The sequence below is a fragment of the Elephantulus edwardii genome, unplaced genomic scaffold (genome assembly GCF_000299155.1).
Source record: "Elephantulus edwardii isolate Elephantulus edwardi_28Jun2011 unplaced genomic scaffold, EleEdw1.0 scaffold00003, whole genome shotgun sequence".
NCBI lineage: Eukaryota > Metazoa > Chordata > Mammalia > Macroscelidea > Macroscelididae > Elephantulus > Elephantulus edwardii.
The window spans coordinates 559,929-577,622 of record NW_006399753.1 but is presented as its reverse complement, the minus strand read 5'-3'; the positions used below and the strand labels follow the sequence as shown (position 1 = coordinate 577,622).

At 56.9% G+C, this 17,694-nt stretch overlaps 2 protein-coding genes across 2 annotated transcripts in view; one reads left to right on the top strand and one right to left on the bottom strand.

Annotated features, from left to right (window-relative positions):
* Positions 1–4,270: 4,270 nt before the first annotated feature.
* On the top strand, positions 4,271–8,365 carry HSF1 (heat shock transcription factor 1). The gene is made up of 13 exons (XM_006879418.1): positions 4,271–4,466; positions 4,934–5,070; positions 5,353–5,477; positions 5,795–5,870; positions 5,952–6,013; positions 6,087–6,180; positions 6,268–6,413; positions 6,519–6,788; positions 7,180–7,260; positions 7,686–7,791; positions 7,866–7,931; positions 8,012–8,081; positions 8,160–8,365. The coding sequence occupies exons 1-13, from the start codon at positions 4,271–4,273 to the stop codon at positions 8,363–8,365; spliced, it is 1,635 nt and encodes a 544-aa protein (XP_006879480.1).
* A 1,452-nt stretch (positions 8,366–9,817) lies between these two features.
* Positions 9,818–17,694, bottom strand: part of DGAT1 (diacylglycerol O-acyltransferase 1) — an 8,126-nt gene continuing 249 nt past the window's right edge. Inside the window, exons 2-18 of the mRNA XM_006879417.1 lie at positions 17,538–17,687; positions 13,771–13,858; positions 12,246–12,286; positions 12,060–12,145; positions 11,917–11,969; positions 11,692–11,797; positions 11,466–11,602; positions 11,357–11,414; positions 11,123–11,226; positions 11,002–11,040; positions 10,879–10,920; positions 10,761–10,805; positions 10,570–10,682; positions 10,410–10,475; positions 10,222–10,309; positions 10,068–10,130; positions 9,818–9,976 (exon numbers count right to left, since the gene is read on the bottom strand). Of these exons, the coding sequence (XP_006879479.1) occupies positions 9,818–9,976; positions 10,068–10,130; positions 10,222–10,309; positions 10,410–10,475; positions 10,570–10,682; positions 10,761–10,805; positions 10,879–10,920; positions 11,002–11,040; positions 11,123–11,226; positions 11,357–11,414; positions 11,466–11,602; positions 11,692–11,797; positions 11,917–11,969; positions 12,060–12,145; positions 12,246–12,286; positions 13,771–13,858; positions 17,538–17,687 (1,438 nt within the window). The remainder of the gene's footprint in view (positions 9,977–10,067; positions 10,131–10,221; positions 10,310–10,409; positions 10,476–10,569; positions 10,683–10,760; positions 10,806–10,878; positions 10,921–11,001; positions 11,041–11,122; positions 11,227–11,356; positions 11,415–11,465; positions 11,603–11,691; positions 11,798–11,916; positions 11,970–12,059; positions 12,146–12,245; positions 12,287–13,770; positions 13,859–17,537; positions 17,688–17,694) is intronic.

The window sequence follows — 17,694 nt, the reverse complement described above, 5'->3', positions numbered from 1 at the left end:
CAGAGTCAGCCATAATTTGTTGTGATCCACACACAGTCAAATACCTTTGAAAACCCCATGTACAACAGAGCACACTTTGACTAGCAGATATGGCAACTGAGGCTGAGCCCTCAAGTACTGAAACAAATAGAAGGAGGAACAGCTGTAAGCAGACACTTGTGATTGGAACATGGACTGTAAGAACCATGAATGTAGGAAAATTTTATATTGTTAAGAAGGAAATGGAATGCATAAATATTGACATACTAGGTATTGGGGAAATGAGATGGACTGGCATGGGTCATTTTGAGTCAGAGAATTATATGATCTACTATGCTGGAGACAAGGTGAGGAAAGACGGGGTTGCTTTCATAGTTAAAAAAGTCATTTCTAGATCTGTCTTCAAATACAGTATTGTGAGTGACAGGATGATATCCATACACATACAAAGAAGTCCAGTGAATACCACCATCATTCAAATATATGCACCAACAACCAGAACCAAAGAGGAGGAAATAGATTTCTACCAAGTTTTGCAGTCAGAGATTGAACAGACTTCTTATATGCATCCTATTTTTCCTCAAATTTGAGGATTTTTCAGGCTCCCTCCCCAGCTCCTAAATATTTTCTCTTTCCATTTCCCTTTCCAGCTTCTGTAGAACTTCATCATGCATATGTCAGTATGCTTCATGCTGCTGTACATGTTTTCTCTTTTGAGCTGTCTTCCTCCCTTATTCTGTGCTTTCATCTCCTCAGCCTGGATCATCGTCTGGCTTGCCGGGTCTCTTTTCTGCAGCTGTAAATAAGCCTCTGAGTCCCTCTAGCAGGTTGATTTTTTTTTTCTTTCAGCTGCAGAGTTTCCATTTAGTTTTTTTAATAATCTCTCCTTTTTATACTTAGTCTTTATTTGGTGAAACATTCTCATAAGTTCCTTTAGTTCTTGGAAGATGTTTTTAATGGCTAATCTTTAAGTCCTTTGTCTAATCAAGCAGGTTACTTGTTTAGAAGCAGTCTCTGTGGGTTGCTCCTCATTTCTGTGTGCATGGCCTATGCTTGCTCATATTGTTGTCATTGGTATTTTGCTGTGTCTTTTATTTTGTAAAAACATCATTTTCAAGGGAACTCTGGTGGTCTAGTGGCAAGAATCTGTACTGCAGTCCCAGAGGTGTACAGTTCAAATCCACCAGATGCTCTGCTGGATAAGGAGGGACAATCTCCTCCTGTACCAGTCAGATCCGATTTGATGGTACACACACACAAAAATAATAAAAAAACAACAAACAAACAACATCATTTTCACTTTAGGTGGCAATTCTGGAACCCAGGTTATTTTGGCTCCCTGGGGCTTGTTGCTTATTGTGATTGTTTAGTGACCTTGAACTAATTCTGTAGCATCTCTAAGCTTTGTCATGTGTGGCCACTGAAGTCTCTACTTGGTGAATTTATTGTTAGGTGCCATCAAATCAACTACAAGTCATAGCATCCCTCTGAGCAACAGACGGAAATCTTGCCTTGCCCTCCACCAACCACATCATCTGTGACACACTTAAGCCCATTGCTGTAGTCACTGGTCAGTCTATCTAGTTGAGGGTTTTCCTTTCTTTTTCTGACCCTCTGCTTTTCCCAGGATGCCTTTTTCCAAGCACTGTCCTCTCCTGACAACATAACCAAAGTATATGAGACGTTTCACCATCCTTGCCTCTAAGCCTTTTGCTTGCACTTCCTCCAAGAAAAACTTTTGTTCTTTCGGCACTTCATGGGCTATACAGTACTCTTCAGCACCACAGTTCAGAAGCTTCAAATCTTCTTCACTCTTGTCTTCCTTATTCAGATTTTGTGTGTATAGGAGACAACTGAACTGACTTGAGACAGGTTCACCTTAATCTTTAAACCCACATCCTTGCATTTTGGCACTTTAGAGAGGTCTGACTGCAGATTTTTCCAGTGCAGTACATTTTGTAATTTCTTGACTGCTGCCACCATGGGTGTTGATTGTGGATCTGAGTAAAATTAAATCCTTGGCAATGTCCATTATCATGTTTTCTATTGCCCTAATGGTGAGGATTTTTGATGGTGTGCCTGGGGTTTTTATATTTAGTTGAAACCCATATTAAAAGTTGTAGTCTTTGCTTGTCTTCCAAGTACTTCAAGTTCATTTTTCCTAAAAGGAAGGTTGTGTCATCTGCATAATAGGTTGTTGATGAGTCATCCTCCAATCAAAATACCCACTCTTCTTCATATAGTTCAATAAATCATTATTGAATGATTTGCTCAGCATACAGATTGAATAAGTATGGAGAAAGGGTACAACCTGGATGCATAACTTTCTTGACTTTAAACCATATAGTGTTTCCCTGTTCTGTTTCAGACTGCTGTTTCTCAGTCTAAGTATGAGTTGTGTTTGTCTCACTATTATATAACTATTGTATAACTATTATATATTGTTATAATTCACATAATCATATGCCATTGCATGGTCAGTAAAACACAAGTAAATATCTTTATGCTTCAAGTTGCTGTACCGAAGGAGTCTATGGGCAAATCTTGAATGATACAGGAAGCATCAAAAGAAGATGAATGACATACACAAAGTCACTGCACCAAAAAGAATTGATCAACACTGAACCATTTCAAGAAGTGATAGATTGTCAAGAACCAATTATCCTGATGGAACAAGTCCAATCTACACTAAATGCATTGCCAAAAAATACAGCACAGGAGTTGATGGGATACCAGCTGAATTATTTCAGCAGGCAGATGCAGCCCAGGAAGTAGCTCACCAGTCTGCCAACAAATTGAGAAGACAGCTACCTACTGACCAGCTGGAAGAGATGCATATTTGTTCCCATTCCCAAAGAAAGGTGATCCTACAGAGTGTGGAAATTATTGACTCTTTAATGTCACATGTAAACAAAATCTTGCTGAGGATTATTTAGAAATGACTGAAATAGTACGTTAACAGAGAAATTCAGGCTTGATTCAAAAGAAGCCATTGAATGAGGGATATCACTGCTGATATCAGATGGGCCTTGGCTGAAAGCAGAGGATACAAAAAAATGCTTTGCTTAGTGGGTTTGTAGTCACCCAGTGATTGTGCAGAGACCTCCTTACACACCTGGAGTCGGTAAGTCTGCTACCTTTGACCATCTGCTCTGTTAATGTGTTCCACAGTGTCCAGCTCCCTCCACCTTTCCTTTTGCATGGGTTCTTCAAGGTCCTGCTGCCTCAGGGCCTCCTTTGGTCTCTCTGAGCACAGCACATCTCTTTTCATCTAGATGGCTGTCTGGATCCCCAGGAATATTTTAAAGTTTTTCAAAGCCCATTGCTTCTTTAGTTTTGTTGTGGTGGGTTTGTGGTTTGCTTGTTTTTTGCTGTTTTGTTTGTTTGCAAACTTTCTGTAAGCATAATGTCTACCCTTTTACCCACTATAGCTGCAAATTTAAAAATTGCTTCTTAATGGTAACAGCAAACACCTTGGAGAAAGGCTTTTGCACAGGGAAAGTTGCTGGGTCAGGTCCACTCAGGATCTCCTTGAGCACCTCTTTGGAGAAGCGCCAGGCTGGCCAGATGACCCTTTCCTCACAGCAGGCAGTGAGGGACTCTTAGCCCAGAGCAGCTGCCTAACGCACGCCCCTGGCTGCTGCTGTTGGAACTGTTGTATTTTTGAACCATATTTGCATACTTTCATCGTTTCTTCTAGTTCTGTGTATCAGCTCTTTATTTGCAGGAAACTCGTACTGAGCTAACTAGTGTGTTGGGAATGGGGCTCCAGATCACCCCCAGCACTGCTGTGCTCCCCTTGGACAGCTGCAGGCATGTGGTTAATCTGCAGAGCTCTGAGAAGTTGAGCTTTGATGTATTTACCAGTTTTCTCGTTGCTTTTCTGGAAGACACGGTCTACTTCTCTGTCCCAGGGTCAGGGTGGTCAGAGTTGACCAGGCAGCAGGGTTGGTTTGGGCTTTCTCCTGACTCCACGGGGAGGGGGGCAGTCTCTGGCACTCCATTCCTGTTCATACTGGGAACACCTCCCTCCTCATCCTTAACCCTCCACAGGTATGGTCAAGTCACCCACAGGGTGGCCACACTGATACCACCCTCTCAGCTTTGACCTCTATTTCTGGGGAGACGCACTGAGTAAAGGAAAGTGTGCTGAAGTGTGGGCACAGAGCATGCCCTCCAAGTCGGTCAAGGCACCTGGCTCTAGGGACTTCAGGCCCCAACCTCCAGCCACAAGGACCCCCCCAAGCAGGACTCGAGTTTTGCTGGATGCATGCAAGGCAGGAGGATAGAGATGAAGTGTCTTGTAGCCCCACAGGGTGAGAATGTGGCCACTGCCACCCTTGGGGGTCAGGTGGTGACCCCACTTTTCCCCCAACAGAACGGGAACAGTTTCCATGTGTTGGACCAGGGCCAGTTTGCCAAGGAGGTACTGCCCAAGTACTTCAAGCATAACAACATGGCCAGCTTCGTGCGGCAGCTCAACATGTGTGAGTGCTGCCCCTTCCCCATTGTCCACACTCATGGTGGGAGGGGACCTTGGGAGGGCTGCCACTGTTTATACCCATGGGGAAGGTTGGGGACTCCCGTGATTCACACTCATGGTGGAGGGGGGCTGGAAGGACTCTTGCGGTTCACACTTACAGAAGAGGGGGACTGGGGAGATTCCCATGGTTCACGCTTGTTAGTATTGAAGGGGGATTGGTGGGACTCCCACTCTTCACACTTGGGAGGGGACTCCTGTGGTTAAAACTCTTGGAGGGGGGCTAATGACCTCTTGGTTTACACTTGTGGGGAGACGAGAGGAAGGGGGTGAGGGGCATAATGGGCACCTGCTATAAGGGATGGAGTGTGGGCTTCCTGCCAGAGGCCGGTCCCTGGGGCCTCACTCCTGGCAGCAGGCGGGCCCTCATGGTCAGTGTGTGGCTTCAGGCAGAACCGCCCCTGTCACATGCAGACGGCTTCCGGAAAGTGGTTCACATCGAGCATGGGGGCCTGGTCAAGCCTGAGAAGGACGACACTGAGTTCCAGCACCCATGCTTCCTGCGTGGCCAGGAGCAGCTTCTGGACAACATCAAGAGGAAAGTGACCAGTGTGCGTGCCAGCCCTGGGCAGTGTCCACCTGTTCAGGCTCCATGGCCACCCTGTCCCCTCCCTGACCCACCTTACTCCCCTTCAGCTGCTGAAGGCACAGCTGAAGCCCCTCCAGCACCATGACTGCCCCTCTTTTGAGGGTCCTGGAGGGGCACTTCCCTAACTGGACAGAGCTGAGGCACCCCTGCTGCTCCCCTCTCCCCAGCAGGAATCTGTTCCATCACAGAACCCCATGCTGCAGGCTACCCTTGTGACTCTGGCCTCTCTTCCCCGGGGACCCAGGTGTCTACCCTCAAGAATGAAGACATAAAGATTCGCCAGGATAGTGTCACCAGACTGCTGACTGATGTGCAGCTGATGAAGGGGAAGCAGGAAAGCATGGACTCCAAGCTGCTGGCCATGAAGCAGTAGGTCCCTCTACTCCCCCCATCCCTGGAGGTGGGTCTGGGGTCCGCAGTGAGTTCAAGGTTGGTCACCTAGTCCTTGTTCCTGAAGCCCTGAGCATTCTCGGCCATCACTAGGTGGGGGACTACCGTAAGTCCCTCCTGTGCCTAGCAGGCCCCTTGCAAGATGTCCGTCCCAGATGGACCGCCCGCAGCCATGCCATAAGGGGAAACAGGCCAAACAACTTCCACCTAGACCTATTAGAGACCATCATTGTGTAGGGGACAGGCACGAGGCCTTGAAGCCGGCCCACGTCCTGGCTGACCCCCTGTTCTTGCAGTGAAAATGAAGCCTTGTGGAGGGAGGTGGCCAGCCTGCGGCAGAAGCATGCTCAGCAACAGAAAGTTGTCAACAAGGTATGGGCGCCTCAGCCAAGGGTGGCCAGCTGGTTGGGTGTGTGGCCAGTGACCAGCTAACCTGGTCTTCTCTACCTACAGCTCATCCAGTTCCTCATCTCCTTGGTGCAGTCCAACCGGATCCTGGGGGTGAAGAGAAAGATGTGAGACTCAGGGCCCCCTCTCCCAGGACAGGCGCCCCACATGGGCCCTTGCTAAGTCGTCCCTCCTCTACAGCCCCCTGATGCTGGGCGATGGTGCGGCCCACCCCATGCCCAAGTATGGCCGGCAGTACTCACTGGAGCACGTCCACACCGCGGCCCCATTGGCAGTGAGCAGCGGGCGAGCCTGTGGGGCGGGTGCAGACCAGGGTGGTCAGAGGACGAGGTGGCCATGCAGCCAGCAGCTTCCCTTGCAGGCCACATCCCCAGCCTACAGCGGCTCCAGCGTCTTCTCCCCAGACACTAGCTCCGGCCCCATCATTTCTGACATCACGGAGTTGGTTCCTGCCGGCCCCTTGCCCGTCAGCCCTTCACCTGTCTCTGGCAGAAGTATTGACGAGAGGTGGGGGTCTTGTCTCCTTCCTTAGCCTGTATCCTGCCTGGGGCAGGGGTTGGGTAGGGCTAGGGCTGGAAAGACTCTTACCCTAGCTGTCCATGTGCTGTCCAGGCCCCTGTCCGGCAGTGCTTGGGTGCACGTCAAAGAGGAGCCGCCCAGCCCCCCTCAGAGCCCACAGGTAGAGGTGGTGAGCCCTGGGCCACCATCCTCTGAGGTGGACACACCCCTGTCCCCAACTGCCCTCATCGATTCCATTCTGCGGGACAGCGAACCCACTACCACCCCCTCAGCCACCCAGCCTGCACAGGAAGGGGACCACAACCCCACGCCCCTGCCTGCCTCAGCCCCAGAGAAGTGCCTCAGCGTGGCCTGCCTGGACAAGTGAGTGACCCACACCCACACCATTCTCTAGCCCCCAAGAATAGAGGGAGGTGGCTCACCAGGATGTCCTGAGCCTGGATGTTCACCCAGGCTCAGGCTGGTCCAGGGCCTCTGGGTATAGGGCTGCCGGGTGTCAGTGGGCCCTCACTGGCCTCCAGGCTGTGCCCACCGAGGAAGTGGACTTGAGCACATTCTCCCTGACGGTAGCAGAGTCTGTGGCAGGCTCCCGAGACAGGGCTTCCCTTGGGTCCTCACCCTGTGTGCTGCCTGACCCCTGGACCTGGCAGGAGAGGAGCAGGCTGGCCCAGCCCCACCCGCCTCCAGCTGGCAGTTGGGGCTGGCAGTGTTGCCCAGCACCCTGCAGTAGGGCCCTTGTGTTTGTATCTTGCAGTTGGCCCCACGCTCCACAGATGTCTGGGGCCACTCGCTTCTACCCCTGCCTCTCCTCTCTGCGTGGCTCAGTCCAACCAGGGTTAGCCGACCCCGCCCAGGAGAGGGAGGGCTCTACAGAGCTGCTGTCCTACTGCCCAGGTGGTGGTGGGCAGGCATCCTAGGCCCTCTGAAGGGAGTGGCCTGAGTTCCACTCCTGTGCTCATGTCAGTGTTGTGCCAGGCACGGACTTCCAACCCAGGCACCCACAGTCAGGCTTTGCTCCAGGGACTGGGCTATCACGGGGCCCAGGTGTCCCCAGGGGAGGGGCTGGCTGCAGCCCACTTCCTAATAGCTCCTCACCCACCTCCTCCCTTCCTGGCCTGAGTCCTCAAGAAAGCCTGACCTGGCTACTGCAGGGGCTCCCAAGGAGCTCCCTGCCTGCCTAAGTGGGGCCTGCCTGGGTCACTAGGCTAAGGGGGCCCAGGCTTGGGCCTCACTTCATGCACCTCCACTTACCTGGTCCAGGAACGAGCTCAGTGACCACCTGGACGCCATGGACTCCAACCTGGACAACCTGCAGACCATGCTGAGCAGCCATGGCTTCAGTGTGGACACCAGCGCCCTGATGGATGTGAGTGCCTGCCCTGTCCTCCCCACCCCAGGCCCCCCAACTCCCCCCAGCTGCTAACCGCCCTTCTCCTACAGCTTTTCAGCCCTTCAGTGACTGTCCCGGACATGAGCCTGACGGACCTGGACAGCAGCCTGGCCAGCGTGCGTGGAGGCAGGGCTGGGACTGGGGGTGGGGCAAGGGGCAGCAGGAGTCCTCACGGGTAGCCTTTCTGTGCTGGCAGATCCAGGAGCTGCTTACCCCCCAGGAGCCTCCCAGACCTCTGGAGGCTGAGGGCAGCAGCCAGGACTCAGGTGAGGAAGCCCGGCTCCCCCGCGGCACTCCCCACTTGGCCATGCCCGCCCTCCCTTGACTCCCAGGTCTTTTTGCAGGAAAGCAGTTGGTGCACTACACAGCACAACCCCTGTTTCTGGTGGACCCTGGACCCGTGGACATGGGGGGCAGTGACCTGCCTGTGCTCTTTGAGCTGGGGGATGGTTCCTACTTCTCCGAGGGAGACGACTGCACAGAAGACCCAACCATCTCCCTGCTGACGGAGTCAGAGCCTCCCAAGGCCAAGGACGCCACCACCTCCTAGAGGCCCCAGCAGGAGCCGGTTGGGGAATAACTGCTCCCAGCCCTGGGCTGGACAAGGGGCAAGGACCCAAGTGGGGAACAACCCACTCCCAGCCCCGGGCTGGACAAGGGGTGAGGACCCCAGTCCTGGGCAGAGCTGTGGAGCTGGCTAAGGGGTCAACCATCCAAATCCAGGTGGCGCCGTCCCAGGCCCTGCCTAGCCCAGTGCCTTCACTTGTGGCCGGGAGCCCCTGGTCTGTGGTGGCTTCCCATCACATTTTGGCCCTACTGGTCGTTAAGTCAGAGTTGTATTTTGGATTTTTAACACGAGAAGCCCTATTGTCTCTTCTGTAGAGATTCACTGATAGCACGCACATGTGCACATGCAGGACAGGTGGATGTATAAACGGACGTGCTCTATTGCTCGCAACCTTGTAGTCTGTGTGCTCCTGGGGCAAGGAATGTGCATGGAGGAGGAAGCCTGCACACAGAACTCCAGATGTCCCCTAGAATTTGCACATGGTCTTTATTGGGGGCCCAGGGAGGCCCTGAAGAGCTGTCCACCTGGTCTTAGGAGTGTTTGCAAGTACTGTCCATCAGTGCCAAGGGCAGTGGAAGGGATACGTGACCCTGATCCCACAAGAAACAAACAGTGGAAGAGTCAGAGGTTACCAACCAGATCATGAATCCAGCAACAGCATGTCAGAGGCCTCACCCTGCCTTTTCCCCTCTAAGACTGCCACACTGAGGCAAGGGGAGGCAGTGAGCCCCACCCTGGTCCCCCAACACTGCCTATGGCCCAAGGTCAGCAGGCAAGCCTTCACTGTGGGCTGAGGTCTCGCCTCCAATGAGGGCCAGGCTGGGTTCATTCCTGCATCCCCTACCCCCAAGTTCAGGCACTGGGAGCAAGCCTCCCACAAGGGCCCTTTCTGCACTGTCCTGCCTAAGGCAGAGCGACAGTGTACTGAGGCATAGGCAGCACCTGTGTCTGCAAGCCCATGGTCTACCTCTGGGGATGAGTCTTCACATTGGAGGTGACATGGGGATATCTACCCAGCCCCACACTCCAGACACACACAGGAAGCCCATGCAGGTGGCTCACACTGTACCCCAGGACCAGCAGGGGCAGCATGGTAGACTGCTGGCTGTCCTCCCTGTGTCCTGTAGGGGTGGGCCCTGGGCCCATCCCACTGCAGCACAGCCACAGCAAGCCAAGCAGTTCTCCGAAGAACTTTTTATTGACACACAGCCTCACCCACAGGGCGGAATCATTGTGAAAGCAGGGTGTGTCCCCACCCACGCACCCCTGCTTGACAGTCCAATCCCTGAGGGGAGGGGGCCCCATAGGGGCAGAGAGGCCTCCCAGGCAAGGAGGGTGGTGGGCATCTGGGCCTGTGGTTAGTCGTCTTCCAGCCCGTGGCAAGCCCCCATCCACACCCTAACTGGGTGTGGGTAGAGTGTGGCCGCTGCAGGCTCAGGTCCCTGGCATGGCAGCCTCCCGGTGGTGGAGCACATAGTAGTCGTGGACATACATGAGCACAGCTACTGGCTGCCCAATGATGAGTGTCAGCCACACCACTGCATTGCCGTAGTTGCCCAGGATAAAGCGACTGGTGACCCAGGCCAGCGGGATCTGAGGGCCACAGAGCCAGATGAGTGGAGACCAGGAAGCAGTGGGGCGGAGCCACTGGGGGACCGATGCTCACCTGAACCATCATGCTCACCTGAACCATCATACCCGTGAATGCCCATAGACGGAACATGCGCAGGGGGATGCTCACCAGGTACTGTGGGGGAGGAGGGACGTCAAGCAGGCCTCACATCCCCCAAGGCAGACCCCAGCACCGGGGACAAGGGAGGAAGCTGGCCGGCACTGACCTCATGGAAGAAAGCTGAGGCCAGGAATACTCCCATCCTTGCCATCCACTTGCTGGCACCCCACCGAAGCATGCGCTTGTAGAAGTGCCTGCATGGAAGCAGCCTCAGAGTGAAGCCTGCATTTACACGCAGAGATGCACACCCAACATGCCGGCACACGCGTGTAAACCCCATTGAAGTGTGCTCACCTGAGGCACCACTTGTGGACGGGGATGTTCCAGTTCTGCCAAAAGTAGCTGACCGACTCAGAATTCCTGGGGGACAAGAAGAGGAGGGAGTGCCCACGCACACTGGGCCATGCCTGCCCCCTGCCCACCCCCTGCCCCAGTGGTTCCCCGGGCCACCCACCACCAGTCCCGGTAGAACTCTCGGTCTCCAAACTTCATGAGCTCAGCCACCACATTCAGGCATGAGTGGAAGAGCCAGTAGAAGAAGATAAGCCAGATGAGATGGTTGGGGACCTGTAGGGGAGGGAGCCGTGGGTCCAGAAGCCATGCCCCGCACAACACTGGCTCCCACCCGCAAGCAAGGCCACTCACCGCCAGCTTCAGGAGGCGCTCGATGATGCGGGAGTAATCCATGTCCTATGGAGACAGGGGTCAGCTGGGTGGCTGTGGTCAGCCCCACTGCCCGGCCCCAGCAGGCCTGTGACCTCACCTTAAATGGCTTCATGGAGTTCTGGATGGTGGGGACCATCCACTGTAAAAGAGGAGCGAGGTGTCAGCCTGCAGCCCCACCCATCCCACCCATCTACCCCAGCCCCCCACCCCAGGGCCCTACCTGTTGGATCAGCCCCACCTGGAGCTGCGTGAGGAACAGCTGGAGAAAAGCAGAGGGGCAAGCTGAGCCACTGAGTGCAAAGCGTCTCCATGCCCACCCCCCATGGCCTCCAGACCCTCACCAATTCTAGGAGCCGACGCAGCAGGAAGCGCTTCCGGATCCGGGGCGAGCGGGGAAAGTTGAGCTCATAACACAGGGTGGGGGCAAAGAGGAAGTAGTACAGATCTGAAAGGGATAGCCAGGCGGGTGCTGGTTGCTGGCACCTGCTCCTCGGGTCGGCGCCCACCTCCCACCCACCCTCACCTTCTCCTTCAGGTCTCCAGGTGCCAGCCCAGCCCAGGTCCCCTCTGCTCACCTCTGTAGGTTAGGTTGTCAGGATAGGTCACTAAATGCTGTGCAGCGGCCCCATTGGCCTTCGTGTCCACGCAGGCCTCCAGCGGGGCCTCCGAGGTGGGCTTGGCCACGCGTGCCCCCACCCCTGCTCGCCCCTCACCAGCTGTGGCCTTGGCCCTGAGCTCACGGCACCACAGGTTGACGTCGCGGTAGGAGAAGAGCTTGAGGAAGAGGATGGTGTAGACCACCAGCGCCAGCACGGAGCCCACTATGGAGAGAGGCCACTGGCACACTGCCTGCCCCAGACCCGCCTGCGCCCAGCCTCGGGACGGGCCCATCCTCGGGACAGGGGCGCACCTGGGGTGATGGAGTCCACCAGGAAGGCCACCGCCGCAGGCAGGCAGAGGATGGTGGTCAAATTGGCAGTGTGCAGCAGCAGCCCGGCCTGCTCCGTCAGCGTTCCCTGCGCCAGGAGTGGCCGACACGAACAGTGGGCACTGTGTCCTGGGGGCCTCCCCACACACTGGCAAATCCCCAGACAGGAGATGGGAACCCCAGCAGGTGGGCAGGGGCACTGCTTACCACTGCCAGCCTCTTTTCAATCTGGAACCCGACCAGAGCAAAGGTGTTGGCCCCTGGGGACAGAAGCACCACCCCAGGGTCAGGGGCAGGGCCAGAGTATTCAAGCATTCTCACCCCTGCCCCGACCCAGGGGCCCAGCTCACCAATGACCAGGCACAGGGCGGGCCAGCTGTAGGGGTCCTTCAGGAACAGAGACACCACCTGGATGGGGTCCACCAGGATGCCGTACCTAAGGGGACAGGTGGAGGGAGGGGCCTGAGTGTAGGCACAGCTGCAGGAGGAGGGGCCTGCCCAGGGCAAAGCCACACGGGAGGACTGGGCACACTCACTTGATGAGGTTCTCTAGAAACAAGCGTGCATTGCTCAAGACCTGTGGGAGAGAGTGGACGGAGGTCACAGACCACCTGCCTGCCAGGATACCTGCGCCTGTGCTCCCATACCTGGCGGCACAGGACAGGGACAGGGTGGTGCTGCCAAGTCCTGCACAAGGAACCCTTGCGAGCTGGCCACCCTCTCCCAGGGCAGTGCCCAGACAAGCAGAGGTCACTGTCACTGCCCAAGGACAGAAAGGCCCAGCTGAGGCAGCCAAGCGCTGACTCGGAGCCCTACCTGCCCAGCACTGCTGAGTGTTCCCCCTAAACCCACAGGAGAAGGCCCAGCACTAAAGGACAAGGCCCTCCAGTGGGCTAAGCTGAAGAGTGGAAAGGGGTCTTCCCTTGCTTAGAGCCAGCTGCAGAGATGTGGGACAGCATGGGGCCTGTCTTCACCCCCAAGAGACAGGTACTGGAGGGACTATGGGACATTTCACTGGGAAAATGTCTTGCCCTCAACTGTGACAGCATCACCCACTCCCAGGTCCCTGGCCTGCCTGACGCAGATGGAAGACCTGAGTCTTCCATCCAAAGTGGAGCCTGATTCCAGCCTGGGGCTAGCTAGGACTGCTGGTCTCCTCATGACCCACAAGCACCTGTCATCTCTTGAGTCCCCAATATCCCAAAGCAGAGGCCTCAGTGGGTACTGTGGCAGACAGAGCTTACAACGGAGCACTTGGAGGTGGCCTCCCTGGGGGCTCAAAGAGAGCATCATAACAAGATCTAGAGTCAACAGCTGCCAACAGGCACCCTCAAGGCCCCACCAGGCAGTGCCCACCTAACAAAGCCAGACCCACAATGGATGGGAGCTGGATTTCCAGTGGGAGCATCCACCTCAAGGCCTAGGTGGGACGTGTAGAGGCTGTTCCCTGTGGATAGCAACAGGTACCCCACTACAGTGAACATGAGAAAACTAGGCAAAGGTTGGGGCCACAGGCACGGAAAGAGCTGCCCCAGCTCTCACAGCCACAATGTCTCCGGGCAGGCAGCCTGGTCCAGCCCCTCCAAGGGCCAACCTAAGCTAAGAGAGTACAGTGCGCAGACTACAGGGTGAGGGGGGGCTCTGTCTACTCTGCTTTCTGGGGTGCTTCCTGGACTCAGGTGGGGGTGGGCAGAGCAGAACTGTGAACATCATCCTAATCCAGCTCTCCCCTAGCTGACACATCTTGGGTGCTCTGTAAGAGATGCCTTATCCACACCATGTGCCCCTTCCATAGTTACACCACCCCAGACCATGGCACCTGCTACCCATCAGTCAGCCTATCCATCTGCATGCATCCAGGCCCTTCCCATAAACTAAGTTCCCCAGAGGATTCCACAGGTCCAGCTCAAAACACAAACCCTTCGAGTCCCAGTACCCACCCCCCTCTGACAGTCCAACCTTAGGAAAAGTATGCCGAGCGTCAGCCCACATAGCCTGCATGAGGCTGCTATAGGGACAGCACTGTCCTCCTCCAGCACAAGGCTGGGCGGCTCTGCTTACCAGCATCACCACACACCAGTTCAGGACGCCACGGTAGTTGCTAAAGCCACTGTCAGAGCTGAACAAGGACTCCTGCAGGCGGTGGCAGCTGGCAGGGGAGGAGACAGGACACCCGTCAAGAGCCAGCAGCCAGCCACACAAGCCCTGTAGGCCACCCCAGGCACAGAGCCACTTCACAGGGCACAAGGCCAGGGCCGAAGCACCTCCACCACCCCAAAGCCCAGCGATTTCCTGGAAGGAGCTGGAAGATTCAGCTGGAATAAGGTAGGTCCAGCCCCTCTGTTGTCTTGACCCACACGCCCACCCTAGCTGCCTCATATTGAGGGCCAAGGGCTCAGCTACAACTGGAGCAAGGAGATGTCGCACACAAGAAGGTGGCCACCTGTCTACGCATAGGCCTGTCCATAGGCTGTGGGAGGACAAGGCTCAGACTTCTCGAGGTGGACATTCCTCCAGATTCCCGGCAGCATGATGCACTGGAGTCACAAGGGAAGGGACACTGAGCTTCCATCCTTCCAGAGCACCCCTTGGAACCCTTTGCCCTGGCTGGGCACCACCCAAGCCCTGGCTGAAGAGTATCTCCCGGGGGGGGGGGGTGGCCTTGAGCTCTGGCCTGTAGCCCCTTGTTTTGCTCAAGCTGTTTTTGAAAACTCACAGCCTGGCCCTGTTCAACCAAGGGGTTACTGCTATGTGCCTCTGGGGCTAAGAACACCCCCTGGAGGCTGAGCCCAGCCCCCATCTGTGTACCCAGGGCCGAGACTCAGGCCAAGGGCTCCCTTCAGGCCCCCAACAAGGATCAGCTCAGGGCCCTGCAGACCCTCTGGTGCCCGTTCCTTCTGGGAGGAGGAAGAGTGCAGGGTATACAGCAGACCCCAGCTGGGCCTCCAGTGCCTCTAGCACATAGCCACTTCTCCCCAGGAAACCCTGAGTGAACCCCACCGTGGCATTGAGCAAGGCCTCTTCCAGTTTTGTAAGAGGAGAGGACAGGGCCCTTCCTCTTGGATGAAAGCAGGGGGTAGGCTCAATCCAGGCCCTTTGGGGGCAAAGGATAGGAGTGTAGGGGAAGCATCAGAGGCAGGTGAGTGCAGGCCCAGGAGGGACTGCTCCCCAAGCAAGTACCAGGGCAGTGACAGCAGGCTAACCTCTGCCTTCCCTGGATCAAGGTCTGACACCCTGCCAGGCCCCCAGTCCAGCATCACAGGACCAAGTGCTGGCAAGCACCTCTCCAAGCTCCAGACCCTCCACAACCCTTCAGCTCTGTGCCCAGGTGTATCCTAAGCTAAGCAGTGAGTTTTAAGATCTACCTGGATAAGACTTGGCCCACCCTGAACCTTTCCTTTCCCAGGTCTGGAGACGCATCTCCAACGTACCACTCACTGCCCCTTAACATGTCCTGTCCAGAGGGGGAGATCACCTGGGCGTCTTGCCTGCTATATGCAGGATCGGCACCTGCCCATCGAGGGCTGGTGTGCACAGTCAACCTTAGACCTGACATAGGTCTCTCCAGCTGCCCCTTATCTTTTACTGGCACCAGGTCCCTGCAGCCCCATCCAAGCCCTAGTCTGCACCAGAACTAACCCAAAGTCTCAGACCAGCTTGCACATGCAAAGAATTCATCATAAGCAGTGGACCCTGGCCTCTAGGCCATTACAGCTTTATCTTCAACAGTTTTGAAGGTAACAGATAACTGACATCAATGTAAAAGCTATCTCAGGTTTTTCCCTCTCTTGAGAACCACTAGACTGCCCTCCGTTAAGACGTGGAGGTGGACCGGCAATCTGTCCAGGAGGACACCCACCCCACTGGATCCACAGCGGCCTAGCTCTGTCGTGTGACCAAGTACAGTGGAACAGAGGGCAGGAGAGGATGGCAGCACAAGGTAGCTGGATCTGGCCAGCGTACCAGAGCCACTGCTGCCACCCTTTCACTCACACTGGAGGGCCTGCCAGTGTCCCCTACCCTTCCTCCAGGACCTGGCCTGCCAAAAAAACTGACCCAGAGCCCAACAGCCTTCCAGGCCGCCATAGGCCCCTCCATTTCACCTGACCCACATCAACACTGTGGGGACACAGAACTGTCCCCCAGCTCACCAGGGCACACAAAGCTTCCATGCTGGCCCTAAATGTGGTCACAGGAAGGGCCTCCCTCCCAGCAGCTGGCTCCTGGGCACTTCCTCCTTACTAGAGGGACACATCCCAGAAGGCCCTGTCTGGAGACCATGAAAAGTTCCTGAGCACTGGGAATGGTACAGAGGACCTGGGAAGAGTGGGCCCAGGTGTTCAGCCCACCACCTCCCCGCCCTCCCACAGGAACAGGAAAGGCAACTACACACCTATTCGGCCCCAGGTGAGCAGGTGAACAGGAAGTCAAGAGGAAGGGGGAAGGGGGACAGGCATGACAAAAGTGACAGGAAGGGATTGGCCTGGCCATGCCCAGGAGGACAGCCTGGAAGAGACTTGAAGGCCAGTTTGGGGAACCTGCCGGCCTGTTCTGGACAGTCCCCCAGGGCCCTCTCAACTCCCGCCAGCAGAAGGAGCACAGAAGCAGCGGGGGCTGACAGTGGATCCTCTGCCTGCCTCTCCAGGGTCAGCTCTGTCCACAGCGGGACCCCAGTTCACAGAAGGGCTCTCATTCTCAGCCTTGCCAGTGGTCACGCTCTGCCTCCTGGACAGAGCACGGGCAGCAGTTGAAAGCCAGGAAGCCGTTCCAGGTGGACCGTGACAAGCCAGCCCCTCAGGACCCCCAGCTCCACTCCAGGGAAGGGACGCCCCTCCGCAGACTGGCCTCCGCCCCATGGGGCCGCCCCTGACCTTTGCTCCCGCTACAGGGCTATCTTATCTCGGGGTGCACTGTGAGCACCCCCAGGGCAGGGGCAGAACTTGCCCCCGTCCCAGGGTGTGCCCCCGGCCCCGCCCACAGTGGCCGATGGAGAAAGCCTCCGTCTTACTCACTACGCGGCTGTGCCAGCCGATTGACCAATCCCCGCTTCCTCCCCGAGAACCCCGATCCTCCAGCGGCTCCCCAAGCCCCGAGGGGCCGGCCGGAGAGGGGCCAGGCCAGGGGCCAGCCTGGAGGCGACCATGCACCTCGTGACCCTAGTCCTGGCCGCCCACGTGGGGGCTGCCCACCCCTGCCCCTCTGCTGGACCACAGCGCAGGGGACCCCTGGACAGCCCAGCCCGCCCCTGTCCCGCAGCAGGACCGCCGGCCTGCATCGCGCGGGTGTCCGAGTCAGGGAAAGGTACCCTCCCCGCGCGACCCCCGGCCCGCCCCAGGACCCCGGCCCAGGACCCCGGCCCAGGATCCCCGCCCGCCCGAAAACCCCCGGCCGCCCCAGGACCCCGGCCCAGGACCCCCGCCCGCCCCAGGACGTCCGCCCAGGACCCCGGCCCAGGACCCCCGGCCGCCCGAAGACCCCCGGCCGCCCCAGGACCCCGGCCCAGGACGTCCGCCCAGGACCCCGGCCCAGGACCCCCGGCCGCCCGAAGACCCCAGCCCAGGACGCCGGCCCGCAGGCCCGCACACCCGCGGATGCGCACTCGGGCCGCGGCCGCCTCCACTCCGCGACCCCACCGGCGTGACCTTGGCAGGTCGCCGTCCCTTGGGCCTCAGTTTCCTCGCGAAGACCCGAGAGGCACGCCCGCCACGCAAAGGCGGGGTCAGGTTCTCGAACATGAGGAGCGCGCTGCCCGCGCCTCTCCGGCCGAGGGGGATCGCGGAGCACGGACGCCGGGCGGAGGTCGGAGCGCGGGGTCACGCTGTCGTTACCTCAGATCGCCGGGGCTGCCGCCCGGGGCAGCGTCTCTCTCCTTGTGCCGAACAGGGGCCGGCGCGTCTCCCCCGGCGCCCACATCGGGGCCCGCGGGAGCGTCCCGCACCTCCTCTTCCGCCGCCTGGCTCGAGCGCCGCGCACCCGTCCTCCGAC

Coding starts and splice junctions, on each gene's coding strand:
- HSF1 (XM_006879418.1), top strand. CDS start 4,271: ATGAAGTGTCTTGTAGCCCCACAGGGTGAGAATGTGGCCACTGCCACC. Junction 5,071..5,352: donor TCAAGAGGAAAGTGACCAGT/GTGCGTGCCAGC, acceptor CCGGGGACCCAG/GTGTCTACCCTCAAGAATGA. Junction 8,082..8,159: donor GGGCAGCAGCCAGGACTCAG/GTGAGGAAGCCC, acceptor GTCTTTTTGCAG/GAAAGCAGTTGGTGCACTAC.